This window comes from Camelus ferus, chromosome 27 (assembly GCF_009834535.1).
Source record: "Camelus ferus isolate YT-003-E chromosome 27, BCGSAC_Cfer_1.0, whole genome shotgun sequence".
In the NCBI taxonomy this organism is placed as follows: Eukaryota; Metazoa; Chordata; class Mammalia; order Artiodactyla; family Camelidae; genus Camelus; species Camelus ferus.
The window spans coordinates 6923916-6951234 of NC_045722.1; the positions used below are offsets into that span (position 1 = coordinate 6923916).

At 52.7% G+C, this 27319-nt stretch overlaps 1 protein-coding gene across 11 annotated transcripts; it reads left to right on the forward strand.

Moving 5' to 3' along the window:
- CIB2 (calcium and integrin binding family member 2) lies at positions 1-27301 on the forward strand. Of its 11 annotated transcripts, none has more exons than XM_032469246.1 (8): positions 8742-8857; positions 11716-11862; positions 13673-13814; positions 15598-15632; positions 22519-22630; positions 23513-23660; positions 26065-26260; positions 26625-27301. In XM_032469246.1, the coding sequence occupies exons 5-8, from the start codon at positions 22562-22564 to the stop codon at positions 26644-26646; spliced, it is 435 nt and encodes a 144-aa protein (XP_032325137.1). In that variant the 5' UTR covers positions 8742-8857; positions 11716-11862; positions 13673-13814; positions 15598-15632; positions 22519-22561; the 3' UTR covers positions 26647-27301. The 11 variants fall into 11 exon arrangements, 10 of the variants coding, with proteins under 10 accessions (XP_032325141.1, XP_014418894.1, XP_032325134.1 ...); XM_032469247.1 differs by having other exon boundaries at positions 13695-13814; XM_032469249.1 differs by lacking the exon at positions 11716-11862 and having other exon boundaries at positions 8726-8857; positions 13695-13814.
- Positions 27302-27319: the final 18 nt, after the last annotated feature.

Sequence of the window (27319 nt, forward strand, 5' to 3'; positions counted from 1 at the left end):
TCCGCTGGCCAATCGCCTGGCTCGTCTCGCGGCGGTGGGCGGAGCCCAGCGCAGAGCCGCGACCCGGAAGCCGCCGACCGGGATCTCCGGTAAGGGTCTTTCTTCTCCTCCTTCGTTCATTCATAGAGTCACTGTTCTGGTGGGATGTTTGTCCTGCGCCTACTAGATGTCAATTATTCGTCTGACTTGGGGAACAGAGCTTCTCTCGCGGAGTTTACAGTCTCAGGGCGGGAGATAGGTCATTTACTCGTCCCACAAAGATTTATTTTTTTGAACAGCTTTTTTTATTGAGGTATAACTCATACCATAAAATTAACTCACTAATTTCGATGGTTTAGTTGTACCACCATCACCACAATCCCAGGTCCCAGAGACTACCAATCTGCTTTCCGTCTTTATAGCTCTACAAATATTTTTGAGTGCCAGCTAGGTGCCAGGCACCGTTCTAAGTGCTGGAGCTTACACTCCAGTAGGATAGAAAGGCACCAGTCAAGTATCACATAAACATGTCATTTAAAACTGTGAGAAGTGTCAAGACGCGAAAGTGCAAGGAGCTATGAGAAGGCAAAATCAGGGGACCTGACTCAAATCTAACAGAGAGGCCAGAGAAGGCCTCCCTGAGGAAATAACACCCATTCTCACCTTCCTCCTCATCCTCTCCTCGGCAGCACTGTCCTGAAGCTCTACTGATCACGAGTCCCCTAGCTGAGTTCCAGGGCGATTTAGACCAAGTCTCCCCCACCCCAGCCTGGAAAAGTCTCTGTCCCGAGAGGAGCTATCCCTCCACCCAGAGAGGTGGTGAATTAGGGGCAGAAGTGATGGCTAAGGCTTTCATGAGATAACATAATTAAGTGCAGCTGAGTCTGTGGCCTTGTCAGGATAGAGGGATCTCATCAGTCCCTTCCCCTTGGCCTTTCCTCTCAGTCTCTGGCATTCCCACCCCGAAATGTTCTCCACAGTCCCCCTCCACCCCCTCCCCACTACTGCCCCTTTCCTCCCTCAGGCTTGGCCATTTATTTCGTGCCCAGACATTTGCCTCACCAGCCAACCTGTCCCTTCTAGTCCTTTCTCTACACAGTCCTCTCTGTCACTCACAGCCCTGACCAGGGCCCATCTGGACTCTAAAACCTCCTGGCTCTCTCTTGCATTCATCTCTCACCACTGTCTTTTTTCAGCCATATTTCCTACCTCTCCTTCCAGCCCCAAAGTCCTGGAGCACCAGCCGAATAGGGCTCCTGGCCAGCCCCCAAATGCTCCCCACATGCTGCCCACCCCACACTCATGCCTGAGTGCCCTCTTGCTCCACTTCCACCTGTTGAAATTCCAGCCACTTGTCAAGACTCAGCTCAGATGTTTGTTCCTTTGGGAATCCCCCCAAGACTAATCCTCATGTCCCTTCTCCCTACTCAGAGCCCCCTAGCACCTGGTTCCCACCTCTTCCAGGAACCTTATCATATTTTCTTCTGCTGTGAACCACTGAGATCTCCCTCAAGCCCAGAGACAATCTATTATGTCTTTGTTTCTGGAACATGGACTCATACAACAAGAGTACTTGCTGCTCGGTGATTGCAAAACAAATGCTACGTGGCTTTTTCCAGGGTCCATTTAATCTTCACAAATAACTCCATGAGGAAACTGAGGTACAGCTAGTAAGCAATGATGCCAGCGTTACACTAGGACGCCCCCTAATTACCAGGGCAGTTCTCCCAACTGCTAAGCTTCCCTTGGGGATGGGGGTCAGTCAACTCAAGAAAGGCTTTGCAAGAGGAGTCCCTCTCAGATCCACTGTGCAGATGCACTGTGAGGACAAAGAAATGAGTAAGCCCCAGCCCTGCCCTCCAAGTCTAGTGAGGGAGAAACAAAAGAAAATCAGCCAGTGACAGGTGCTCTAGTTTGGGGTGGGGGTGGTTGGAGGGCACTGATTAGGGAAGATTCCACTATGGAGATGGCATTTGAATCAGTTCTTGAAGAGGTAAAAGAGGGCCATGAGAAGGGACCAGGGCCAGCAAAGACTTTGAGGCAGGGAAGTGTGGAATCCTCAGAAGCTGAAGTTCTTGGGACTGAAAGGATCTCAGAGGTTTCCCAGTCCAACTCCCTCAACAAGGTGCTCCCTGACTCTGGAGCAGCTGGAGGGATGTCAAGGAGAAAGCTACCTTGCCCTCAGCTGGGACCTTTACCCTGAGTCCGTTCACAGGCTCCAGAACCCCCAGGCTCCAGAGTTCCTCCAACATCAGGTCACCCTCCTCTGGAAAGCCTGTTTGTCCTGCCCCTTGCAATTCATAGTGTCCAGAGATCCCATCAGTGAGGGATTTTTGGACCAGATGGTGGGAAGACTTTGCCACTCAGGAGAAGGATCTAGAAGGTAAGCCCTTATTGGTGACTCCAACACTATCCAATCCAGGTGTGCTTCACTCTAAGAAAAAATTTTAATCAAGATGGCAATTTTTAAATTAATGAATCAGCAAAATAGGAATATAATTATTCAGAAACCAAAGGCATTAAAAATTTTTTTACGAAAGAAATACAAATTGATTTCAACAGACGTCCCTTAGTTTATTCCCCTAAATATTAAGACTTTAGTAAATAAATGGGCAAAGGACCTGAACCGTCATTTCACAAAGAAACACAAATACAGAAACTTGTAGAATGTCTAACCTTAACCATTATCAAGTACATGCAAAATTTTTTTAATTATAAGCTTTTACCCCTTTTATTAGAAAGTGTAAATAAAGTGCTAATATCCTATACTATCTAACTTATGGTGAAACTGCCATAGCTTTGACAGACCTTATAAACCGCGACAGTCTTTTTGGAAAGCAGCTTGGCAGCGTTTCTCACAAGCTATTAAACGTTCTTGCTCTTTCACCTAGTAAATCCACTCCTGAGAATCAAATCCCTTGAGAAATCTCCTAAGAAAAATCCACAAAGAAAAAGCCATCCCCACAAAGATATTTATTATAGGATTAGCTATAATTTAAAAAAACAGAAACATAGATAATTAGGAGGAAATGGTTATGTAATTTAGGGTAAATGAATTGAATGGAACACCATAGAATCCTCAAAAGCGATCATGATGAAGACTCTTTAGTATCTTGGTGTTTATGGTTTAATGTTCATGAAACAAATATATCAAAATTTAAAACGTTTTCTATTCTCTGCTATAACTTCTTTCTATATGTGAGCAAAGATTAGCAGGGGAACTACCTCTCGTCATAGTCTTCCTTCACTCAATAAAATCCAGCTCCCATCTCCCAGTTGCTCAGATCACAAGACTTGAAGGTCAGTTTGGTTTTCAAGATAGATAGAGAATTTGAGACTTCTTCCCACCTCCACTGCTTCCACCCTGGTCCAAGCCAGAGGCATCTCTCTGCCTGAATTAATGCAATAACTCTAAACTGGTCTCCCTGCTTCCACCCTTGCCTTCTTACAGTCCACCTCCTCCCTTAGGGATTCTGTTAAAACATAAGACAAATACACCCTCCTTTGCTCAAAATAGTGGTGACATCCCATCTCTCTCCAAGTAAAAGCCAACGTTCTGACACTGGCCCATGAGGCCCTACATCATCTGGTCTTGCTACCCCCTCTCTTTTGCCATCTCTTATCATTGTCCCCTTCATGACTCTCTTCTAGGTACACTTGCCTCCTTGCTGTTCTTTGATCAGACCACACCTGCTCCACCTCAGGGCCTTTGCACTTGCTGTTCCCAATGCTTGGAATGCTCTCCTACATGGCTTTCTCCCTCAGCCACTCCTCTTCCCCCCACCACTCCAGTCCCTGGCAACCACCAATCTACTTTATGTCTCTATGCTTTTGCCTACACTGGGCATTTCATATAAATGGGATTATACAATTTGTGCTCTTTTTGTGACTGGCTTCTTTCACTTCCAAATCAAATGTTTTCAAGATTTATCCATGTGTTTTGGAAAAAGCTCAGTTCTCCTCCTGTGTCTCTCCTTAACTCTCACACTACTACACACTCACAGTACTTCTGACACTTTGGGTCACCAAATTCTCTGTGACATCAGCTAGGGGTCCTACAATTTAACTCAATTCTGATACTATATACGTGGAGATAGCATCAGATCCCACAGGTTAAGGGCTCAGTCCCACAAGACTGCTCCTACCCAACTTGAGATACCAGTCACAAGTCCAGGCGGTCACCTTTGCTTCCGACCCGTGGGCTTTAAATCTCAGGTTCCCACCACCTCCTCCTCAGTTTTAACTAGTTTGCTAGAGCACCTTCTCAGAACTCTGGGAAACACTTCCATACATTTACCACTTTATTAAAGGATACAGGTCCCGAGCACAGGAGATTCTGTCCCTGTGGATTTGGGGTGCTTCATCTTCCTGGTACATGGATGTGGTCACCGACCTGGAAACTGCAAACCCCACACTTTCGGAATTTATATGGAGGCTTCATCACATAGGCATGCTGGATCATAAACTCCTTTTCCAGCCCTTCTCTCTTCCCAAGAGAATGGGGAGCAAGACTGAAAATTCCAAGCTCTAATTTATCATGCCACCAAAATATAAAGTTCAGCTGAGTAAATTTGAAGATCTAGCTGGCTTTCGTCAACGATTCATGAATTGGGCAGCATCCCACCTGGGAAGCAGAAAGGAGTGCCTTGCTGACCACTCTATCAGGTCGGGCCCAGAGATGGGGTCCCATCCCCTACCTCAGAGGAGCCCCACCCTCTGAGCACCCAGGCAGGTACACAAAATCACCCCAAGAGGAGGCACACACTATACTGTGAGGCTCTCGGCCCCTGCTGGTCTGTCCATCCTGCACAGAGACACTTGCAATGTTTACTGACCAAACAGATGAACTGCCACTGACTGTACTTCCCACCCTTCAGTGGCACTGGGAGGGCAGTCTGGGCCTGCAGAGCCACTGCCCCATTCCAGGCCTCTCCAGACTTCCACACTGAAAACCAGACTCATCACTCTCGCCCCTAAACTGCCCTCTCTGCTGTTCCCCACCTTAGCCAAGGGCCCCATCACCTGCCCAGTTGGCTGCCAAAACCTAAACTATGATGTCACCCTCAAAACTCCTTCATCACTCATTCAAAAAAGGTCTTCTGTGCATCTGCTATAGTCCAGGCCCGTGGCTAGGCACAGGGGAGGAAGCAGTGACACAGGGGAGGGGAGGTCCCTGCCCTCTAGGACTTTAGAGTGGTTCTCAACACTGTCAGATAGGAACCGCCCCCCCAACTTTAATAAATATTTTGAATATCCTCTTAGTATTTGAGAGGAAATAATACTCCTCCTTCAAAAAAGATAGACACAGGCTACATATTCATTCATCTACCGAATATTCGTGAAGAATCTATGATACGTAAAATGCTGGAGATATAGGAAAGTTTAAGACAAGCCGTTCAGTGCCAGGACAGAGGCCAGGCCAAATAAGGGGCTGTGAGACATATACATGTGTGTATGAGATGAGGAGACCAGAGTAGAAGCTCCCAGGATATAAACAGCCGCTATGTCAGGGGACAGGCCTAAGATAAGTGCTCTCTAAGCAAAGATAAGACTTCAGGGAGGAATGAGGTTTGAATTGCCCCTAAGATAAGACTCAGATGAGCCAGGAAAGGTAGCAGGTCATACCAGAAGGTGGCCTGAAGCTGAAAAAAAAATAAAGGTAGATTAGCAAAAGATTTGAGGGTGGGACTGGTGAGTGGGCCCGTGGGGCTGCTAGAAGAAAAATTTACTGTAGGAGATGTTCTCGCCCAGGCCTTGGGCCCCGAGCACTACATCTCTACCATCAAGCTTTACTTAGATTCTAAATCCTAGACTAACAACTTGCAGATCAATGACATTTCAGCACAAAGAATAGCAGATAGTGAGGAGGAAGGACCTTGGAAAGAAGGAAAGAAATCAATGTTTTATTATATTTCCTCAGACCCTTTACCTCCTATCCAGTTCACTCCTTGGACATTTTGTAGCATATATCCCTCTTGTTTTCCTTCCAAATTTTGCAAAGTGCCAGGCACCACTGTGGCCTCCTCAAACTACCCCTTGTGATGTTCTGATGTTACATCATTTACAAATCCTGCAACTGACTAGGAGTTGGCCTGCTTTAAACAGTGGTAACCATATGTTCCCTTGCCCCTAGACAGTGTGATCAAAGACAGCCAGGGCCCAGATTTAAATCCGCCCATCACCGTCTGCGTGACGTTGGGCAAGTCACTTTTTCTGAAGCTATTTCTTCATCTGTGAAATGGGACAATAATGTCAAACTCTATTGATATAAGAGGTATTCACGGAATAATCATATTCAGTAAATGTAAAGCATCCCACATAATCCTGGGTGCAGAATGGGTAATCAGTGCTTCTTCTCTGTCTGTCCACTTTCCCCTCAAACAAACACACACCCTGTCTTTCTCAGGGACCACACCCAACATCTGGGAGCAGCAGAAGCATGATTTGGAATCAGAGAATGAAGTGAGAGTCTTGCTTTGCCCCTTCCCAGCTGGGTGGCACTGGGCAAGTCACTTTGCCTCTCTGAGCCCTGGGTTTCTTATCTGAAACTTGGAAATTGCATGCCTATGCTCCTCCTCACAGCACTGTTGTAATAGCGCAAGACAGAAGGCCTCATTTAGGGCAATGACAATAGCGATCAAAGAGGAATTGTTGAGAGAATATTCCAGTCAGGTTGGTTGCTTCTATCTATCACCTGTGAGAGGAGGGACTCCCAGAACTGAAAATCCAGTCCTCTTTGTAGAAGTTCTGGCTTTTCTGCCTGAAACACTTGGCATGCAGATGAGCAGCATGTCAGCATTTGTGAAAGAATGTATCAGAACAGGATCTGAAGGCACAGAACTCTGGCCTGTTCATGGGCAATAGGGGAATCTAAGATGTTTGTTAATAGTGACTATGTGGTTTGGAGAGGATTTCAGTGTCCCCAACTCTAATGTGGGAGAAAGGGGAAGTACACATGGAGAGAATCTTAGAAAGGCCTGTCTCTCCTCTAAAACTCCACATTCTCTGAATTGTCACACATCCTGCATTCTTTCCCATGGCTGTCCACTATAAATGTACAATACAAATGAAGGATGGTGAGGCGGCCTCTGAGGGCTGGTCAGCAGTCCCCTGGGCTTCTGAATTGTTTCCTGCCCATCTGATAGCAATTGATTATGCCTCTGATGACTTGCCGTATCAACAGGGAAGCTTGTCTGTTTAGTTGCTGGCTGCTGTTCTCACCAGAGGGCGGCAGAATGATGTTGGAAAACCCCAGCCAGGAACCTCAGGTACAAAAAAACACCAGGGATCATTTGCCCATTCCTATTGGAACCCCCAACCTCCAGCCTAAGCAACGATTCTCAAAGCATGGCCTGGGGGCCCGCAGCATCAGCATCACTTAGGAACTTGTTGGACATTCACATTCTTGGCCACCCCAAGCCTAAGTCAGAATCTCTGGGGGGTGGAGCCTCCCAAGTGATGGTGATGCACCTCTCAGTGGTTAAATAAACAAACCACCTACTCTAAAGCATGAAGCCCTGGCCTCCTCATCAAAGTCCACGAGTGGGCTGAGCCAGGGCTCAAGTCCAGCTCAGGCTCTTCTCCCTTCCAGCCGTGGAACCCTGGGCAAGTTACTGAAGGACTCTCAGCCTGTTTCCTCCCCCGTAAAATGGAGGTAGTATCTATTGAATCAGCTGTTCTGGGGTTAGAAGCATCAAATGTGTGAGCTGGACCCCTGAGAGGTACTTAGCTGTGGTTCTACTTGCTGCAGTGAATGGCGTTTACTTAAAAGCCCCAGAAAATGCCCTGGCTTTTGTCACAGTTAGTCTCTAGACACAGTGAGTCCTTTAAACCCTCTCAAGTCTCAGTTTGTATCCAAGGGCTCAAAGAAAGGCAAGCAAATCCTGTCCTCCTCCCTAAGAGACCCAGAGGGCTGAGATGCCCTGTCCAGGCCCCAGCCAAAGGCCAGATCATATATAAAACAGATAAGCAAGTTTATACTGTATAGCACAGGCAACTATATTCAGTATCTTGTAGTGATGAAAAAGAATACAAAAAGGAATATGTACGTATATGTATGACTGAACTATTATGTTCTACACCAGAAACTGACACAACACTGTAAACTGACTATACTTCAATTTTTTTTTAAAAAGCAAAGAATGTTGGAGGGGGGAGGCCAGATCAGTTTCCCCGGGGCCTGGCCGGCAGGGGCCTTCAAAGTCATTTCGACTGACCCCACTGCTTGTCCGCCGAGGGACGGGGCCCAACCCAAGGTCCCACGGTGAGAAGCCGGCAGAGCTGGGCACCAGCTGGATCCGCGGTCCAGGGCTCTCCCTCTGCTCCTCGCAGACGTCCCCCGCTCCAAGTCAAGGGGTGCCAATATCACTCCACTCGCCCCGACTACACCCCTCAAATGGATTTGCTCAGGCCCTGAACCCTCACCACCGCGCCACCCGGGCTGCGGGAGGCCGGAAGTTCCTGGGTCCGCCCAGCAGACGCCGGTGCCGGCGCCAGACTGACCGAACAGCGCCTCCCGGGCCAGAGCGCCCCCTGGCGGGCCTGCGGCGCCCTGCAGCTGGGAGCCGAGCGCCCGCCCTCTTCCCGCCATGGGGCGGAGTCGCCGCTGCTCGGAGTCCGTTCCCCGCCTCCCAGGCCCCCGCCCCGCCCCCTCTGGGTGGGCTGCGGGGCGCGGCAGGGCTGGGCGGCAGGGCTGGGCGGGGCTGCGCGGCCGGCGGCCGTCGGATGCTGCCGGCCGCAGGGCTGGCGAGGGCCGCGGGCTCGGGGCTCCGGCGGCCGCTGATGGGAGGCGGCACCCGAGCGGGCGAGCGACGGCGCCGCGGCCACAATGGGGAACAAGCAGACCATCTTCACCGAAGAGCAGCTGGACAACTACCAGGTGAGCCCGGCCGCCCCGGCCCCCGAAGCGGCGCCTCTCGGCCCCTCCCCTCTTTTTTCCCCACGCTTGCCGAGGCCTCCCGAAAGCCGGTTCACCGGGTTCAACCATGCTTCTGCTTTCAATTCGACCGTGACCTTGGGCCGGTGACTTCTCTGAGCCTCAGTTTCCCCACCCCAGGAATGAGAGCGCTTTCCAGTTAGATTCTCACAGGCATGCCTCGCTCCGGCTTCCCCTTCCTCTAGCTCTCTCATTCAGACTTCTTACTCTTGGCCGCAGACCGGACCCGAACCCTTCCCTAACCACACATCCCAGCGCCCCCTTTGGCGCGGAGAGGGAGTCATTAAACGTGGGCTGGAGGAAGTACCCTCCACCCCCCTAAACCCAAGAAGCAGCTCAGGAGAGTGAGTTTCTGCAAAGCGGAAATGAGCTGGGTATGAGTGAGGTGCTTCAGCCCCCGAATGCGATTGTAGGTTGGGGGTGTCTCGTTATCCACTGAGATCTCTCCCTCCTGCCCCAGCATGGAAATAACTGGAGCAAGAAGACAAGCCAGATACTAGTCTTACGTGGTCACCTCTCCAAGCTCCCTCAGGTTCCCAGCAACCACCCCCTTAGACTGTTCTAGGTCCCTCTGCCTCCAGAGCCAGGGAGCTGTCCACATCAGACCCCAGTGCCCTCCCATCCCTGTACAAACTTTTCCGTGGTTGCAGGATGGAACACAGCCTCCTGTCTTGCCCAGAGCCCTGGCCAGCCTGCACAGGTCCCTTCCCTGCCCTGTGCACTGCAACCACCCCAGAACTACCCGTGTTTGCATGACACCAAGCTCTTTGCTCCCTCTCTCTGCCCATGCTCTGGGGTGCCTAGACTCCAGATGATCTGGCTTATCCTCCCAGGCCCAACTCTGATGCCTCTTTCCCATCTCTGCCAGGCAGAGGGGGCTGGACCGTGTTGTTGCCTGTGTGGAGTGTGCTTGGGAGAGGTGAACACCAGCAGGGCCTCCACAGTCTCCTGTTGCCTTCGTGAATATTTGCTTTAGAATTGAACTTGAAGTGTGGGTTCTCTGATGTGGGCAGAGGTAAAATAAAGTCTCCTTTTCCTCCTAAAATCCCTGATTGTCGATGACACAGATTTCTCAGTTCCGCGTGAGGCCCTGAGAAGGACTGGGGGTGCCATGTAACCTCAGATGCCCTGTGTGCATCAACTCATTGGGTCATCACAGCGAGGTGGATTATTAGCCCCATTTTACAGGAGAGTAAACAAAGGCTGAGGAGCCATTCAGTACCCTGCCCAGGAGGGTTCACATAAGAATTTGGGAATTGTGGATCTAAGTGTCACTCCTTTTGTTGGTGATGGGGCTATGTGTGGTCTTGGTCTCAAAGGCACTCACTGTCTGCGGAGACAGAGGATGAGAGGCAGGCTGTGAGTGTGCCGTAAGGGAGAGCACCAGTGGGCAGTGGGAGGCCAGGAGGGAAGGTGGGCTTGGCTTTGATCAGTTTAGAAATAGTGCCGCACTTGCACAGACCCTTGAAAGATAGAATTTTGCCCATCAGGGCCCAGAAGGCGGCATTCCAAGGCAGAGCGACAGCTTGGGTAAAGGCTTGGAGGTGAGCCCATGCTCAAAAGAGTAGCCCCGTGGGGGTGGGGAGCCTGGGTTCCCACTCAGACCAGCCTGGCATTGGGTTACCCTTCGGAGGCCGGCCCACTGCTGGGTTCTGATCCCTTTGCCAGAAGCAGGGCTCAGTGGGAGAAACAAGAGCTGTGAAACCTAAGAGCCCCACATCTCCCTCCCTGGGACTCTCCAGCTGGTCAGGACCAGCTGGGGGTGACCCCTGAGTAGCAGCTGCCCCTCCCCCAACTGATCCCCAGGGATTCCTGTCCCTTTCCCCGGTCCCCAGGTGCCAGTGATTCCCAAAGTTCAGATTTCTTCCCCGACCACTTCTCTGTCTTCCAGATCCATCCCCCAAACCCCTCAAACTCCCAAGTCCATACCCCAGACCCCTCAAACTCCCCAGGACCCACTGCTGCTCCTCCAGCTGGTCTCTTTGCTTTCGCACAGCCCATGTTTTAGTTAAGAACAAGTCCTGTAACCCGGCCTCTTTGGGGCTCACCTGGGGATCCCCTCCTCCATCTCCACAGCCGGGGCCCTGGGCCTGGCCTCTTCAGTCTCCCTGGGACTGCTGCCTTGCCCACCCCTCTCTCTGCGCCCTCTGGCTACCCGCACGCTTCTGCCACAGTCCCTTAGTTTCCCACTCCGCCCCCTTCCTTCCCTTCTTCCCACTTTCCAGTGTGCATCACCGCTGTGAAGCAACTTTTCCTTTAAAAATAATCCCTGGCCCAGGAATCGCATTGTACGTGTATTAACCAATCCCCTGTTGCTGTGGGTGACCCTGGGGAGTTGCTTGTAAGTAGGTCATGAATGCCCAGGGCAGAAGTGCAGGGTCAAGGATGTGAAGGATCTTTCTCAAACACCGATGTGACCCTCTCCTTTTCCTATAATTCCACGGTGTCTTGGGGTAATAGCCCGAGCGGAGTCCAGAGCAGAGCTCACCCCAGCCTGGTCTGGGCTCAGCCAGCCTCCAGCCTCATTCTTACTCCCCTCCCCTGGCTCCCCTAGTTCCAGGCACACTGAAGGGCTTCTAGCCAAGCATGGCCTCACCTGTGGCCTTGTTCTCCTGACACCCTCCCCTCATCTCTTCACCAGCCCAGTCTGGCCCATTTTTCTGTCCAGGCCAGGCCTCACCTCTTTGGGATAGGCTCTCTGATGCCCTCCTCCCATCCTTCTCGTGGTCACAGAATGGCTTATACCCACTCATCACTGTCTGTTTACACTCCATCCTCCTTCCTGTGTGTCCGTTGTCCAGGCGCAGAAGAGGCAGTGGAGAATATTGTATGAATGAATGGATGAATGAGTATTTATTAAAGCACAGCTCTCAGGAGGGGAAAGAACTCCAGGGATTCTGAAGTCCTGAGTTCAAGTCATGGCTGGGCCATAGATGCTGTAGGCCTCGGTAAGCTCCTGTCCTCTTCTGGTCCTCAGTGTCCCCACCTCCACAATGGGAATCATTACTAGCCCTGCTGTGCTCATGTCACAGGGCTGCTGTGGGGATCAGTTGAGCTGTGTGACAGTCAGCTGGGTGGTGCTGAGGCCTGAGCTGGCAGAGCTGGATGGGGAGTTTACTCCAGCTGGGACTGGCTGTGGCTCAGCTCAGGACCCCTGGCACAGGCACGCCAGGCATGTGGAGATGGGAGGCAGGGTGGCTGCCTGGACAAAGTACTCGAGTTGAGCTCTGGAGCATGGAAAGAATTTGGACCAGGTGGGGAAGGCACTCCAGGTGGAGGATAGGAGGAATACAGGCTTGGAGGAGAAACTCCAGCTTCAACTGGCATAAATCTGAGCTTCTGCTATGAAAGCTCAGCCTGCCCTGTTTTCTGCTGCGAGTCCTGAGGGCCCACGTCTTCTGGACTAGGCTCCCTCCTTCCCTTCTGCCTGCCCCTCGTGACCCTAACCTGAGCCGGGATTCTACCCTCAAGATCTATCCCTGTAAACTGTCAGGGGCCAAGCAGTGACGGGGCATTTGTTCTCGGTGGAGTATAAGAATTCCTACAGACCTATGGCTGTAGCTTCCTGTGCAGCTGAGTATGTGGAGGGGGCTGGGGATTTTGTTTGGTATCAGAGTGGGAGCAGACTCCGAGCTTTGGCCTCTAAAGAGATGCCTTTGGGACATGGGGTAGTGGGTGGAGCTATTGCACACAAGGTGGAGAGAACCCTGCAAGCTGTGGCCCGTAGGCTTCCTGGACGTTATCTCATTTGCTCCTCTCACTGCCCTCTTCAGAGAGGCAGTATCCCCATTTTACAGATGTAGAAACTGAGGCTCCGAAAGGCAAATGATTTGCCTAAGGGTCCAAAACAAGATGAGAATTTGAATCTGACTACTAAACCTTTTCCTCTGCCACACTGCCAGGCTACTCAGAACCCTGAGAAGCTTTTAAGGCACCTGCCATACTCATCTCCCATGAGCTGCCTCCCTGGGGTGAATTCCAGGGAAATAAGTCGACAGAAGAAAAAGCAAAACATCGGTCGATAAGCAGGTTCATGGCAGCTTTATTGGTCATGTTGAAAACTGAGAAACAGCTGTGGCTAAATGTTCAGAAAGAGGAGGAAGGTCAGGTTATGCAGGGCCAATGCTTTCCATGAGATATTCCACAGCCAGTGAAGAGATAATGTAACTGCCTTGGAAGATTTATATGGAAAAATCTGATCACTCATCCCACCAGCCTGTACTGAGCAGGCACCCTCTATCAGATACAGGAATACACAGCGGAAGCAGGACGTGGAGTGGTTGGTGTACAATGGTCCTAGGTGGGCTGTGATTCTGTTTACAGTCAGTGGGCACTGGGCAAGAAGCACGTGGGCCTGAGTTCTAGCCTAGCCCTCTGGTCTGCAAGTGCAACTTAGGGCAAGCTATTCAGCTTTGCTGAACCTCAGTTTTCCCATCTATAAAATGAGGAGATATTGCCTCCCCCCGGCATCTCCCCCGTAGTCTAGTGATGAGAATATTCAGAGCCCCAGTGGACCAGCCCAGTGTAATCATGGACTGGTTGTGGTGTGGTTCTCAACCTGGGCTGCACATTGCAGTCACCTGATGGCTTTAAAACTGCTGATGCCTGGATCCACCTCAGGGATTCTGGTGTAACTGATCTGGGGTCATTTGGAAGAGGGCACAGGGAGTTTAAACAGCTCCCCAGGTGATCTGCTCTAGAGCAGGGCCCTCACACTTTAGCAGGATCAGCATCACCAGCAGTACTTTTAAAATGCAGGTTCCTTGGTCCCACCCTGCAGAGTTTCTGCTTCAGTAGGTCTGGAGAGGAGCTTGAGAATCTGAATTTCCACTGAGTCCCAGGTGATGTTGATGCTGCTGGTCCAGGAACCACACCTTGAGGACCAGTGCTATGGACGGATGTAAGTAACTGTGATAAGGGGCCAGGGTCATGTGAGAAGCTTCTGCATCTGTTGCTGATGGAACCCTCAGTCAGAACCCAGATATTGCCTTTCTAACCCAGGGGATGGGAGAGAGGAGGGGAGAGGGAGGGGGAAGAGGATAGGTCAGTGGAAGGAGAGCAGAAGCCAGACCTCTCCCCATTCCCAGTTACATGCTGGTTGGGAGCGCCGTGGCCCTTCTCGCTGGGCAGCTTCATGCTGTAGAACCGGCCGTGGGGCCGAGAGTGGTCTGTACCTAGAAGGCCCCTGCCTGCTCCAGGTTTCTGGGGTCTGCTGAGAAATCAGCCTACCTGGTCTCCAGCCTGTCTGAGTCTTCGGCCTGCGAGGCAGGGAGTTTTCTGTTTGTGCTGGGTTGAGGGGGTGGCGGGGCACTGCTTGAGCCTCTCCTGGCTCCTACAGAGCAGCTCTCACGGAAGGCAAAGCCTTGCAACCCCAGGAGAAGCCTCTGTGTTTCCAGGAAGGGTAAGGCAGCATGGGGGTCCTCGGTCTAACTCCTGCCCAGCAGCATGTGGCTCCGGACAGACTTGTGCGGCTAACTGGGGCCTGGAAATTGCCATCAATTCTCTCTTCAGCTCTCCCTTGGGGGCCCAGTGGAAATACTGGATGTGCATCCTGCCGGCCTCCTTTCTCGGGTCCTCCTCAGTGTGCAGTCCAGTTGCCCCGGTGCTTGGGGCTCCAGGTCTCATCCAGGGCAAGCCCGGCTGTCTGTGAGCCCAGGCGCAGCCACTAGCCCCTCAGCAGAGCCAGCTCTCGTCCGCACACTGCCCTGGGAGGCCCCACCGGCTCTGGGCTCTGCAGAGCCTCAGGGGCCTCCTCCCTCAGGCTGCCTCCTCCCTCAGGCTGCGACACCAGGCAGACCTCAGGGGATGAGCACAAAAGCCCTTCATGCTCGGGCACTTTCCAGAGTGCTGGGTCCTTTTCCCCTCCCTAATTCCCGTGAAGCTCGGCATAGTAGCCATCGTCACTAGGCAGGCCGAGCTGTGGATGGAGGCGTGACTGTGGGAGGCAGATGAGTTTACAATCTGGGTGGCCTCAGGCTGAGTGCTGCCCCCACCCTGAGTCACACCTGCCTGCGGGCCCCAGCAGCCTCCTCGCTGGCCTCTGTCCAGATGCTGCCAGTCCCCCACTACTCACCTTCCTCCTCCCCTCTCCTCCTCATCTCCTTACTTCCCCCAACCCCAGCCTCTCCACTACCTTCCCCAGGTGACCTCATTGATTCCTGTGGCTTCAGATGCCAGTTAGGCACTGGTGCCTCCTTAGTCTGTGTGCCTGGAATGCTCAGTCTCTGAGCATGGGGCTGCTGCCCGCGGCCACCCAGGACACACACAACTCCAGGAGGCCCCGTTCTCAGGGGCTGTAGCGTGGCCAGAGCCCCCTGCAGCTGGGCAGCACCGTGGCTCTGCCAGTCCTCACTCCTGAGTCTGTCCTCAGTTGTCTGCCAGCCACTTGCCCCTGGTGTCAGTGGCATCCCCCTCTGAACTCTCCATCCGCCTCCCAAATGCCCTCCCTGACACATGCCTCCCAGCTACCCAAGCCACACACTCAGTTCCCTAGGTCAGGCCAAAAGCTTCAGGAGGCAATTTCTAGACCCACTAGACTGCTCCCCGCATTGGGCTGGGGCAAGGAGGGGTGGTGGTGACCCTTCTGCCCCCAGCCCGGGGCTGGCTGTTCGTGTGGCTCTGAGGAAGGGAGGAAGGAGCCCAGGCCCCCTACAAACGACTGTATGTGTGTTTTCCCTCCACAGGACTGCACCTTCTTCAATAAGAAGGACATCCTCAAGTAAGTGTGGTTGGTTCTTCCCTTGGAGCTGGGGCGGGGCTGGGGACCCCCAGGGTGGGAGCTGCTCTAGTGGAGGAAGAGCTTTCGCCTCCATCAGCTGCCATGTGCCGGCTGCTACGTGAACTCAAGAACTTCCCACCTCTCCCTGGCCCAGATCCAGAATTCTGCCAGGAACGGACATCTACTCACTGTGTGCCCGGCTCCGTGGTGGGCGGTTTCAGGAACATTTTCATTTAATCCTCACTGTGCCCTTGTAACAGGAGAACCCTTTTATCCCCACTTTACAGATGGGGCTAGCAACTTGGCCAAAGTCCCCCAGCCAGGGGCTGAAGACCTGGCCTCTGACTCCAGGCTTCATGCTATTTCACTACATCCTGGGACCTGTTAGACTCAGGGTCCCTAAGAGCACTCTGGCTCTGATGTCCTCCCACTCCTGGGAGGTCCAAAAGTCAGGGGCATGGCAGGCAATGCCCCCACTGTCCCTGAGCTGTCCACCAGGGGTCTCTTCCCTTTCCAAGACAGTCCCTATCTTTGGGGAGGGGTGGGCCTAGACAGGAGAGATGAAGGGGGGTGGCAGCCTCAGAGCCCCAGGCCCAGACGGTGAGCAGGATTCACAGAATGCCCGGAAAGCTGCCCCACGGGCCTTGCCACGCCCCCTGCTTGGGCTATCGGGTGGCACTAAAAGCCATGGTCTCAGGATCACTTTCTCTGGAGGTCGATGGCAAGCTGGGGCCAGAGCCTGCTACAGCTTCCCAGGGGAGCTGTGGTTTGTCATTGCCCTTACCACTCTGCTCAGACGGTGTCCCTCAGTCCTTCTTCTCTGTCCAGGCTGCTTGTCCAGCCTGGCCCCTGGGTGAGCAGGGATGCCCGCTTCTACCACCTGGAGAGGCAGGGGGAGGGGCCAGGCCCCAGGCCTTGGCATCAGCAGACCTGGGCTTTACTCCCACTTCCCAGCTCGGGCCTAGGACAAGCTTTAAGCCTCGCTGAGCCTCTGTTTCATCTATGAAATGGAGATAATGATACCTACCCTCATTGCACTGCTGAGAGGCAGCAATGCTGGGGTGTGGTAGCTGATAAATGGGATCTGGTCTATAGCTTGAGTGATGGGCGGGGTAGGGTTCCATTTGGTCAGATGGTCCTCAGAACTGTAATAACGGCCGTCGCCCCCGGCATTCCTGTGGCATCTTACCTTCCAGGGTTCTTGGCACAGATCCTCATTTAAGCCTCACCACACTTACCCTCTGTTGTGGGGAGCTCCCACCCTCCTGACCTCCCACCTTTGTAGATGCCAAGCCCAGGCAGCTTATCCTCTGAGGCCCATGACCACTGCTGTTCTGGCAGCAAAAGCCTGCCCGCAGGCCTTTGCACTGGCTGTCCCGCTGCCCGGAGTGCCCTTTCTCGTCTTCCCACTGCATTGCTGCATGTCCTTCGAGACCCACTCCAGAGTCATCTACCCTGTGAGCCCCTGACTATGCCGTGCCCCCAGCTCTCAGGCAGCTGCTTTTGCAGCCTTTTAGGGGGCTCTGTGGGCTCATGGCTCAAGTGGCCAGCTTCCCCAGAATCGGAGTCAGGCAGGGGGCAGGCTCCCCACGCCTGGCATCGGGCGCGGCACCTGTTAGTCACCAGTGAGCACTCGAAGAGTGTGTGGGCCGAGGGGAGAACATTCCAGGCTAGGAGCAGTGGGTCAAGGGCACAGAGGTGCTTCACCCCTGCCGAGTCCCCAGTGGTCTGACTGAGAGCAGCAGGGTTGCCCATGGGGAAGGAGGGTGGCTCAAAGGCCAGGCCAGGAAGTGGACTCAGGGGGTAACCATGGTCTCTTAGCAAATGGTCATCCCCAGGCAGGGGTGGCGGTCTGTGCGGGGGTAGAGTGATTCCAGCCTCTGTAGTTCAACCCAGGCCTGGGTCCAAAAAGGGGAGAAAGGGCCCCTCCTGGCAACTGGACACCTCTCCTGAGTTGCCCACCGCCTGCTCTGTCACTGGTTCCTCCAGGCCCTACCTCTGTGATGGCACCTACTGGGGACCCAAGGGACTTTGCTTTCTATGCAAAGTGGTCATGTGGAGTGGGGGAGGGGATAAAGCCCCACTGAGAGCAAAGCCCTGAGATCTGCTCCCCACTGTGTAGCACCTGCCACGTCTCAGTTGCCACATCTGCAGCGTGGGGTTACAGTGCTCCCTGGAGCTGCTTTCCCACATCCCAACCCCAATGGTTCTGGGTGAGCTGCACCCTGAGCACTGACCAGATGTCAGGCAGGAAACCTGAGCAGCAGGCTCTTCTTTGCAGCTTGGGGCCCAGCTCTCTGGCCGCCTTAGGGCAGTGAAATCGGGTCACAGACACCCCTTGGGCAGTTCCCCCCTCCCCCTATCCAGTTACTCCCTGAGGCACGGCTCTTCCACCCCCCACGCAGCCCCCATTCAGCCACCTTCTTTTCCAGAGGTAACTCCCCCTGGCCCCCAGTTAGCTTGTGCTCTTCAGAGAGGGGGACTGAAGCCCTTGTCCCTCAGACAGCACCCCCAGGGTGATTAGTGTTTGCCTGTTTGTTACTTTATTGTCTATTTTATTTTCTCAACCATTTAAAACTTACGATCTATTTTAATTACTTCTCATTTTTTATTTTACCTGTGACATGTGATGATTGTAGAAAAGTTAGAAAATAAAGCCAGTCAAGAAAAAACAAAAAATTACCTGTAATCCTACCACCTAGAAATAATAAGCATTCATCTTGCAGTATAACCTTTGGGTATATATCGTGCCAGTATTTTCCCTTTGAGTGTGTTTATTGAAAATTTAGGTCATATTGTTCCGTAATTGGCTTTAAATTGCTTTTTCTTAGGCAGCTTGTAAAAATAGACAAGATTAAATAAACGGTCTCATCACCTCCTCAGTTTATTTAGTTGGATATTTCGGCTTTCATTGTTTCAGTGTTACAGTCAGCACTGCACATCCTCATGACACCATGACACAGAACCCATACCTCTGGGATCATTTCCTTAGAATACATTTCTTACAGAGATTTCTGGATAAAAAGTGTGTACATTTTTAAGGCTTTTCATTTTTATTGCTAAATTGCCCTCCAGGGGTGTTGAGCTGTGTATGAGTCCCCAGCTCCCTACTTTCTCAGTCACACTGGCTGTTATGTCTCTCTTGTCTTCTGTCCCCAAATCAGTTATTGAATTTCTCAAGAGTCTCAAACTCAGCTGCCCGCAGGGGCCAGCATGCACTGCAGCTCAGTGAGGCCACCCAGCCTGGTGGGGGCGCCTCAGGACTGGGATCTGCAGAAGTCCCTGCGCCTGAGCGCCAGCTGCCTGTGTTCTTGGGGAAATCCAGGTTTTCCTTGTAAAATCGTTTAATTTGTAAGTGTTGGCAACTACATTTTAAATCATTATTTTAATTATTTTACATGAAAGTTAGACATGACTCTGGACCACCAACCAGTCTGCGACTTCCAGAAGAATCCATCTTTTCCCCAACGACTTCAGATGCTGCTTGTCATGGATGAATTCTCTTTTAGGTCTGGGTCTGCCTCTTTTACGCCAGTGTCTGTTCCGTATGGTGTTACTTAATAGCTTTAAACTATGTTTTGACATCTGATGGGGCAAACATCTCCCCAGTTACTTTTTTTTCAGGATTTTTACCCCATTCTCCTATATTTACTCTTCCAAACAGACTTCTGAATCTGGTTGGCAAGTTCTCAAATCTTTTGCAGATTTCAATTAAGACTATTCATTTTACAGGAAAATGAAGAGAAGATTGTCATCATTATAGTAATAAGCCTTTCCAATCAGGAAAGTCATCTCCCTCCCTAAATATTTTCCATCCTTTGGTAGAGTTTCATAGTTCTCTCTGTACACATTTCATGTTTTTTATTTATACTTCATTGTTCTGGAGGTTTTGAGGGGAAGGGCTGTATGATGAACTAGATTTAGTTGTATATATTTTTGAATTGACAAATGCTGTATTGTGTAGAAGAGCTCTGTGCTCTTTCTCATTCATACAGTTTTAAAATTGATCATTTTTGGTTTTCTAGCAAATAAAAACTTGCCTCCTCCTTTTTAATATTTAAATACACTGTTTTATTTTCCTGACTAATGACATGGACTGGCACTGACCTTGGGGAGGAAATATTATTTAACGATGGTGACAGTAGGACTTTGGGGGAATGTCTGTAGTATTTTTATCATTTAAGTGTAATGTTGAGTGTTGATTCGAGGAAGAGAGTATCCTTTTGTTACTGTTTTACTAAGGATTTTAAGTTTTTATTGTTTTTTTAAGAATTTTAAGTTTTTAATTGACAAAAATTAGTATATACTTTTAAAATACTTTTTTATTAATAAATACTCTAAAACGTCAAACAATTCAGAGGGAGGTAAAGCAGTAAGTGAAAATTGGCCTCCCTTTTATCACCCCAGTCCCGTCTCACAGGGACCAGCAGTGTAAACATGTGGTGTATACTTTTCAGATATTTTTCTCTGTCCATATAACTACCTAGTCATAAATGGAGCTATCAAGTTGATCAAAAGATTTTTTTCTGCCTATTAATGTGATTTATAGTCATCGATTTCCAAACATTGATCCATCTTTGCATTCCTGGAATAAATCCTGATTGATCCCCATGTGTTACTCTTTCAAATACTATTGGACCTGATTTACTGATGTTATTTTATAAGATTTTTGCGTCTGTCTGTGGAAGTACCTCTGGTCCATTTTGGATGCCACCTACTAGGTTCTGGGGTTCTTACTAACTTCCTAAAATAAACTGGGAGGCTTCGACGTTTTTGCCCCTGCTCTGGAACGATTCAGCTAGCATAGGCATTATTTCTGCTCCTGGAACGCATGATAGGACTAATATGTCAATCTTGAATTCAGTAGTGCCCTTTATTGGGAGAAGAGGATGACAAGAATTCAGTTCTTTGACAGTTTTTGGAGTTTCTACCACGCTGATTCATCTTTCCAAATTCTCCTTGAGTTTTCCTTAAAAAAAAAATTCAGTATCACTTTAGTCATAGAGTCAGAACAGATCTGTGTCCCAGGGCAAGAGCTGGCCTTCCCACCTGTGAAGACACCTCCCCAACTCCACCCGCACCCACGGGCCTTCTCCCAAATCCCCCCTTCCAGTGAGCCCCTGGCCCTGCAGGCGGCACGCTGATAGCTCCCAGCTGAGGGCCAGGTGGTTTACTAGCATCATCCTTTTTAATACTCACGTGTGAGGAGGGTGGGGCAGTCCTCATTCTACTGATAGGGAAATCTATTCTCCAGTGGGTTAGCCCCCTTGCCCAAGGCCACGCAGCTAGTGAGAGGTGTAGACAGGGCTCTAACCTCAGTCTGACTTCAAGCTCCTCCTGCAGCCACCCCACATAATTTTGGAAGTGTAAGCCAGCCACCAGAAACATCCCAACATTACATCCCCATATGTCAAGGTCAAGTGGGAAATGTAACCGTCACAGGTATGATGGGCCTGTCAAAAACACATGAAACCAGATGCACAAATGGTGACACATAGTCCTGGTTCCATGTTTGGGGACAGAAATAAGAAAGGCAAATTTTTCCTCAGTGCCAAAAATGACATCAAACAAAGCCCTCGAATGCCCCCTTGTGGAGAGTCCCGGCGTGATCCCGTCACCCTGGTACCTCCTGACCCACTTCCAACCAAAGGACAGGGTTTGGGTTTTCTCCTTCCAGCTCTGTTTCCAAGCCTTGGAGCTTCCTTGTGGTTTCAGGCCCTTTTACAGGAACACATGACTGGCCAAGTGCGCTCGTGGCATTTGCTCGGCATTTGCCCTGGTGCTCTGAACCAGGTGCTGATGTGCTGGCCTGGGTGGCCTGGCTTGCAAGAGGGGGCCAAGGTTGGAATCCAGAGGGCTGGCTCTGGGAGCTGGGAAGGCCCTTAAGCCCTGAGCTTCAGTTTCCTCACCTGAGAAACAGGGGACTAATAGCTACCTCTTGGGGTGGTTTGGGGATTAAATTGAGAATGGTAATCCACATAGGATTAACCCAAAGCCTGGAGCATACACCAAACGGTGGTGGCAGATGTTACCTGTGTGAGCCGGGCAAGCAGTCACGTGCTCTGCTGGGCAGCTGGGCTTGTGTTCCAGGGCCTCCTGAGCAAGGTGGGAGGGTGGGAGGGAGCTGGGGACCTGACCCATCATCAAGGAGGGCCAGGCCCAGGGCAGCGGGCTGCGTCTGCACCGCTCCCATCTGGAGAGAGGTTATGGATGGCCCATTCTCAGGGGCTTCCCAGGACGTGGGGGCCTCTGGAAGCTCTTCCAGAGACCGAACCCTCAGGCCTACTTTGGGGGCAGGGGCAGCACACTGAGCCAGGGCTTCAACAATGTCAGGAGTGGGGAGTGGCCCAAGCGGCACGGGGAAGAGTGGTTAAGAGTTTCTGCCCTGGGTTTCCAGTGCTAGCTTCCAGCCACGATCCCTGATACTTCCTAGTTGTGCGGTGGTAGGCAAATCAGTCTTAACCTCTTCAGGCCTCAGTTTGCTGAGCTGTGAAGTGGGATCGCAGTGCATCTGTCTGCATAGACCTGAGGAGGAGAATTAAAGAGGTGACATGCCTGGCACATAGAAGACTGTTACGAGAGCCCAAGGAACGACAAATAAGATCTGATTGCAGGCCTTGGAGGGGGAGGGGCAGTGGCGGTGGTGGTGGCAGTGGTGATGGTGGTAAGGACCAGGACACAATCTGGTTATCAGCACTGGAGCCTGGGCAGAACCTGCCTCCCTTACATCCCACCATGCCCTGTGGGCAGAGCAGGTGGGCTCCCCAGGCCTCTGGCCAAAGTGGGTCTATAGTATGGGAGGTGGGGAGCAGGCAGGGCGATTCTGGGCCCCTGGGGGCCTGGGGGTTGTACCCCCACCACCACTTTTTCTCTGTTTCCCTTGCAGGCTCCATGCACGGTTCTATGAGCTGGCCCCCAACCTGGTCCCGATGGACTACAGGAAGAGCCCCATCGTCCACGTGCCCATGAGCCTCATCATCCAGATGCCGGAGCTCCGGGTACGTGAGAGGCCACTGCAGCCGGGCAGAGTAGGGGATGGGCAGAGCAGGGGAAGCAGCTGGAGAAGGCTGGGCAGGTGGGCTGGAGGCTTGGGGAGTCCGCTCCTCTGGATGGGCAGGACCACAGAGGCACCAGACCTGAGTTGAACCCCAGCTCCACCCTTTGTGGCTGTGTTGCCCTGAGCGGATTGCTGAACCTCTCTGTGCCTCAGTTTCCTCATCTGCAGCCTATGAATAAATGAACTGAGTGTGTGGGACTCCGTCAGGGTGCTGTGGTGGGTGCTTCCCCACCGTCTGTGGGGCTGTCGGCCTGTACCCATCTGCTCGCCCCTTTGTGAAGCAGCCAGACTGCTGTCCTTGGCAGACCTTGTTTGTGTCTGCTTTATAAGATAATTTTTCACTCTCCTCCTCGTCTGGCTGTGGCCTCTGACGGTACAGTCATCCATAGCATCACCTCACACTTTAACGGCACAGGAATCACCTGGGGATCTTGCCAACATGACAGTCAGTTTCAGTAGGTCTGGGGCGGGGCCCAAAGCCTGTTTTTCTAACAAGCTCCCAGGTGAGGCTGATGCTGCTGGTCCTCAGACCTCAGACCTCAGACCACACGTGTATGTGATGTGAACGGCCCACTTCACAGCTCCTTACCTACCATACACGTCAGGTGCACGCCAACAGTAAGAAAGCACTTGGGCACTTGGGGCGCAGACCCACATTGCTGTGGGACTTTGCAGACAGTCCCTCGCCAGGCCTCCGACGTGGGACTCTGGGGTCATGGTATCCTCTTGGGATCCACGTGGCCTCCACTTGGGGCCTGAGTCCCGGCGGCGACCTCAGTCCTGAGGGAACCTGCACCCTGGTGACTGCTGGGGTTTTCTTCAGGAGAACCCCTTCAAGGAAAGGATCGTGGAGGCTTTTTCTGAGGATGGGGAGGGGAACCTCACCTTCAACGACTTTGTGGACATGTTTTCCGTGCTCTGCGAGTCGGCTCCCCGCGAGCTCAAGGCAAACTACGCCTTCAAGATCTACGGTAACGAGGGCCTGGAGGAGGGGCAGGGGTGCTGCGGGCGGTGGCGGTCCACAGCCCACCTCGTCACTGCTGGGGACACCAGGAACACCCGGAAGGGTGCCTGTCCAGCGCGGTGGCCAGTGTGGACAAACAGTACATGAGAGACATCTGCAGGGTCCTGAGAGTGGAGGGTGGGTGGTTAATGTGAGAATTCACACGTGGTGACATTCCAGCAGGGCCTGGGTGTCACAAGAGATTGTTGACAGGAGAATGGAGGCAGGCGCACCTGTGAAGACCTCAGGGAGGCACGAAGTGTGGGGCTTGGTGAGAAGGTGGGGAGAGGAAGGTGGTGGGATGAGGGTGGCATGAGTCCGGAGAGGTCACAGGGGCTGGGCTGTGAGGAGCCAGCCAAGGAATTTGGGGTCCACTGCGAGGTGGTGAGGCCGGGTTGGGAGGGAGACTCCCAGACCCCAACCCCTCCCCATGGTGCCAGAGGTCGCGTGGCCTTATTTCACCCCAAGCCCAGGGCCCGCAGTCTCACTGGCCACCAGGGGGCGCCAAGCACCCGCGAAGCCCTTGGTTTCGGCTACAGCAATAGGAGAGACCATCACACAGCGGAGCTCGTATGCTGAGCCCACCGTGAGCCAGGCAGCCGACGGGGACTGTGTCAGACCCTGGGACAGTGCTCAGATGGGAACCCTGAGGCCCAGGGAGGGTCTGGAACTTGTCCTGGACCAGAGGAGCCATGGACAAACCTGTCCCCAGCATCTTTGATCAACCAGGGGATCCAAAGGCAAAAGGGCCTATTGGGCTATTTTTTCATCTTGTAGTTGTCATGTTTATTTCAGGGACTTTGGTCTACATGCAGCTGTACACCCACATTGCGTTTGCACACCAGAAACAGTACCTACCTTGTCTACCCTCCACAAACTGCCCTAAGTTTCAAGTAAAAAGCTTCTTGAATTCCACCCATCACCCCTCTAATCTTGGACCCCATGGCACTGGTCCTGGGAAGGGCTGTAGTCTGCCGGAAAGGGGAGTGCAGACCACACAGCTGGGCAGGCCTGGGGACAAGTGAAGGGAGAAGTGGGGCTCCCCTGCTACCCTGGTTGGGGGTGGAATGGAGAAAGGCACCTGGGACCTGGGGTTTGGTGCTGGGGGTACTGGGGCCTGACCTCTAAGCAGGAATCACCTGTTTCCTGGACCTCAGTTTCCTCTTATAAATTGCGCACAGGAGTCATCTTGCCAACCCAACAGGAATGGAGCCAGCCAGCTAGTCAGCCAGCAGGTCTCTCTAGAGAGCATACTGGGTGCCACTGGGAGGGCAGAGATGAATCCCACCTGGCATTTGCCCGGGGACCTTCACAGGCCAGTGTGAGGATGGGCCCTACGGCGCCATTCAAGAGCTTGGGCTCTGGGGTCCGACAATGACCAGGGATGTGACCTCAGGGCACTTGTTCTTTCCAAGCCTCTGTTTCTTCATCTGTATAGTGGGATTCTGACTGTACCTACCCAACCGGCATGCGTTGAAAATTGAGATGGAGCCTGCAACGCTCACGTTGGCAGTTACGCTCTTCATCACTGCCGTTAATGCCAGGGTTTGACCAGTGGGCAGGGGAAGCCCTTATGTCTACGAAGCACCGCCTTTCCCCCAACCAAGAGGAGATGTTTGAGCCAAAACTTGAAGGATGAATGGACTCTGCTAGACAGATAAATGGGAAGGGCCCTCCTGGCACATGCAAAGATCTGATGTTGGGATGAAAAACAGTCGCATTCCCTGTGATGAGCCTGTTTAGGGCTCGGCCCCCGAACGTCTTGCTGTGCTGTGGGCAGTGGCAGTGCCTTTTGCCAAGTAGAAGGAAACCTTGTTCCCCACTCTTCGTGTATAAAAGCCAGCCCCGGGGCCTCTCTCTAAGGGGCTTCTGAGTCTTCTGACCTGTGTGTCTGGCTTGGGCCAGAGATAATGTGGTACGGTTTAGAAAATGTGAGCCTTGGCATCAAACAGGCCCCGGTCAGAATCCCAGCTTCCCCTCCAAACAGCCGTCTGACCTCCATTCAGTCACGTGGCCCTTCTGGGCCTTGGTTACCTTAGCTGTAGAGGGAACTCAGGGTCCGCCGTGGGGCAAGGCCAGAAGGGCCATTTGGCCTGGGCCTGCAGTTCCCAGGAAGGCCCAGGTCTGAACATCTGAAGTATCTCAGGCTAGGGCTGGGCTTGCTCTCACGCTGGGGGTTTGTGCAGATTGTGAATGTGGATTTGTTGAAGGAGGTGTTTAAGAGGTCCTTGTGGGTGAGCCCCCTGGGTCCCTGTCAGCTGAGGACAAGGGTCCAGTGTCCCCAGAGTGTGTGCATGGAGAGGCCGGCAGGGGTACCTGGTGGGACCAGCTCAGAGGACAGTGGCCTGAGCGTCTCCGCCCCCGCCCCACAGACTTCAACACTGACAATTTCATCTGCAAGGAGGACCTGGAGCTGACGCTGGCCCGGCTCACCAAGTCGGAGCTGGACGAGGACGAGGTGGTGCTCGTGTGCGACAAGGTCATCGAGGAGGCTGACCTGGACGGCGATGGCAAGCTGGGCTTCGCCGACTTTGAGGACATGATCGCCAAGGCCCCTGACTTCCTCAGGTGCCGCCCCTGGGGCCAGCTGGGCAGGGCCGACCTGAGCGGGGGCTGCGGCCGGGAGAACCCGTGGGCACTGGGGCTGTCACCACTCGAGAGCAGTGATGCCTGGCCAGCCTCTGCAGGCCAGGAGGCCATAAGTCACATTCCAGGCCCACTCCCCTCAGTGTGTGACTGGGAAGTCCTCTGTCCTCAGCTGGGCTGGCTCTCACATGAAGGTTAAAGACCTGGGGCCCTTCGGTCATGTTGGGGGTTGGATTCCCTAGGTCCAGCCAGTCCGCCAAGCCTCCCTTCCCTCATGTAGATTTTTGGCGTCCTCTGCATCCTATCCAGGGCCCCTCACCTCCTCTTGCTCTTTCTCTTTTTCCAGCACTTTCCACATCCGGATCTGAGGACAGTGCCAAGGTAGCAGAGGCCCAGAAGCCGACCACCCAGCTCTGCTGCCTACACGAGTGTGACCTCCAGGCTCCCCAGGAGAGGAGCTGTGGCCTCCGGGGTTTACACCCAAGAACATTTCCTTGGCCCTTTGAGCAAAAAATCCTTAACCAGGCAAGGGGGGATGTGAGGAGCAGGGCCCTTCCCAGTCCCCCTGTGGTCCCTTCACAGGCCCTCCCTCTGTCCCCTACCACCTTCCCAACACCCCAGTCCTCTCCCCGTCAGACATGGCCCCACTGGGAGGGAAGGCAGGACACCTAACAGGGCCGGGCTGCTGACTTGCTCAAGTGCTGGGCAGGTGCCCTGGCTGCCCAGGGCAAAGTGAAAAAAGAAAAAGAAGACAAGGGTTTAACGAGCTATGCAATCTTTCTCCAAAACCCACAGCTGGAGTACACCCCGGCCCCTCCTGTCCCTTCTCCCCTGACCCTTCCCAATGTGAAGCTGTGTAAGCAGTCAGTCCAAGGGCTCTGTCCCTGTCTCTGTCCAGGTCCTGAGCATGGTTCATACTCCATATGAACCACTCCATCCACCTTCCCCAGCGACATGGAATCCTCACTGGTGTGTGCTGTCCACAGATTTGTGAATTCCTGGTAGTAAAACACTTTCATGTCACCATGTTCTCTGTGTCTG

Excerpts from the sequence above, each read along its gene's own strand:
- CIB2 (XM_032469243.1), top strand. The coding sequence starts at position 8,568 with ATGGGGCGGAGTCGCCGCTGCTCGGAGTCCGTTCCCCGCCTCCCAGGC. Across the intron at positions 8,858-22,518 it reads AGCAGCTGGACAACTACCAG|GCTCCATGCACGGTTCTATG; the intron begins GTGAGCCCGGCC and ends TTTCCCTTGCAG. Across the intron at positions 23,661-26,064 it reads CTACGCCTTCAAGATCTACG|ACTTCAACACTGACAATTTC; the intron begins GTAACGAGGGCC and ends CCCGCCCCACAG.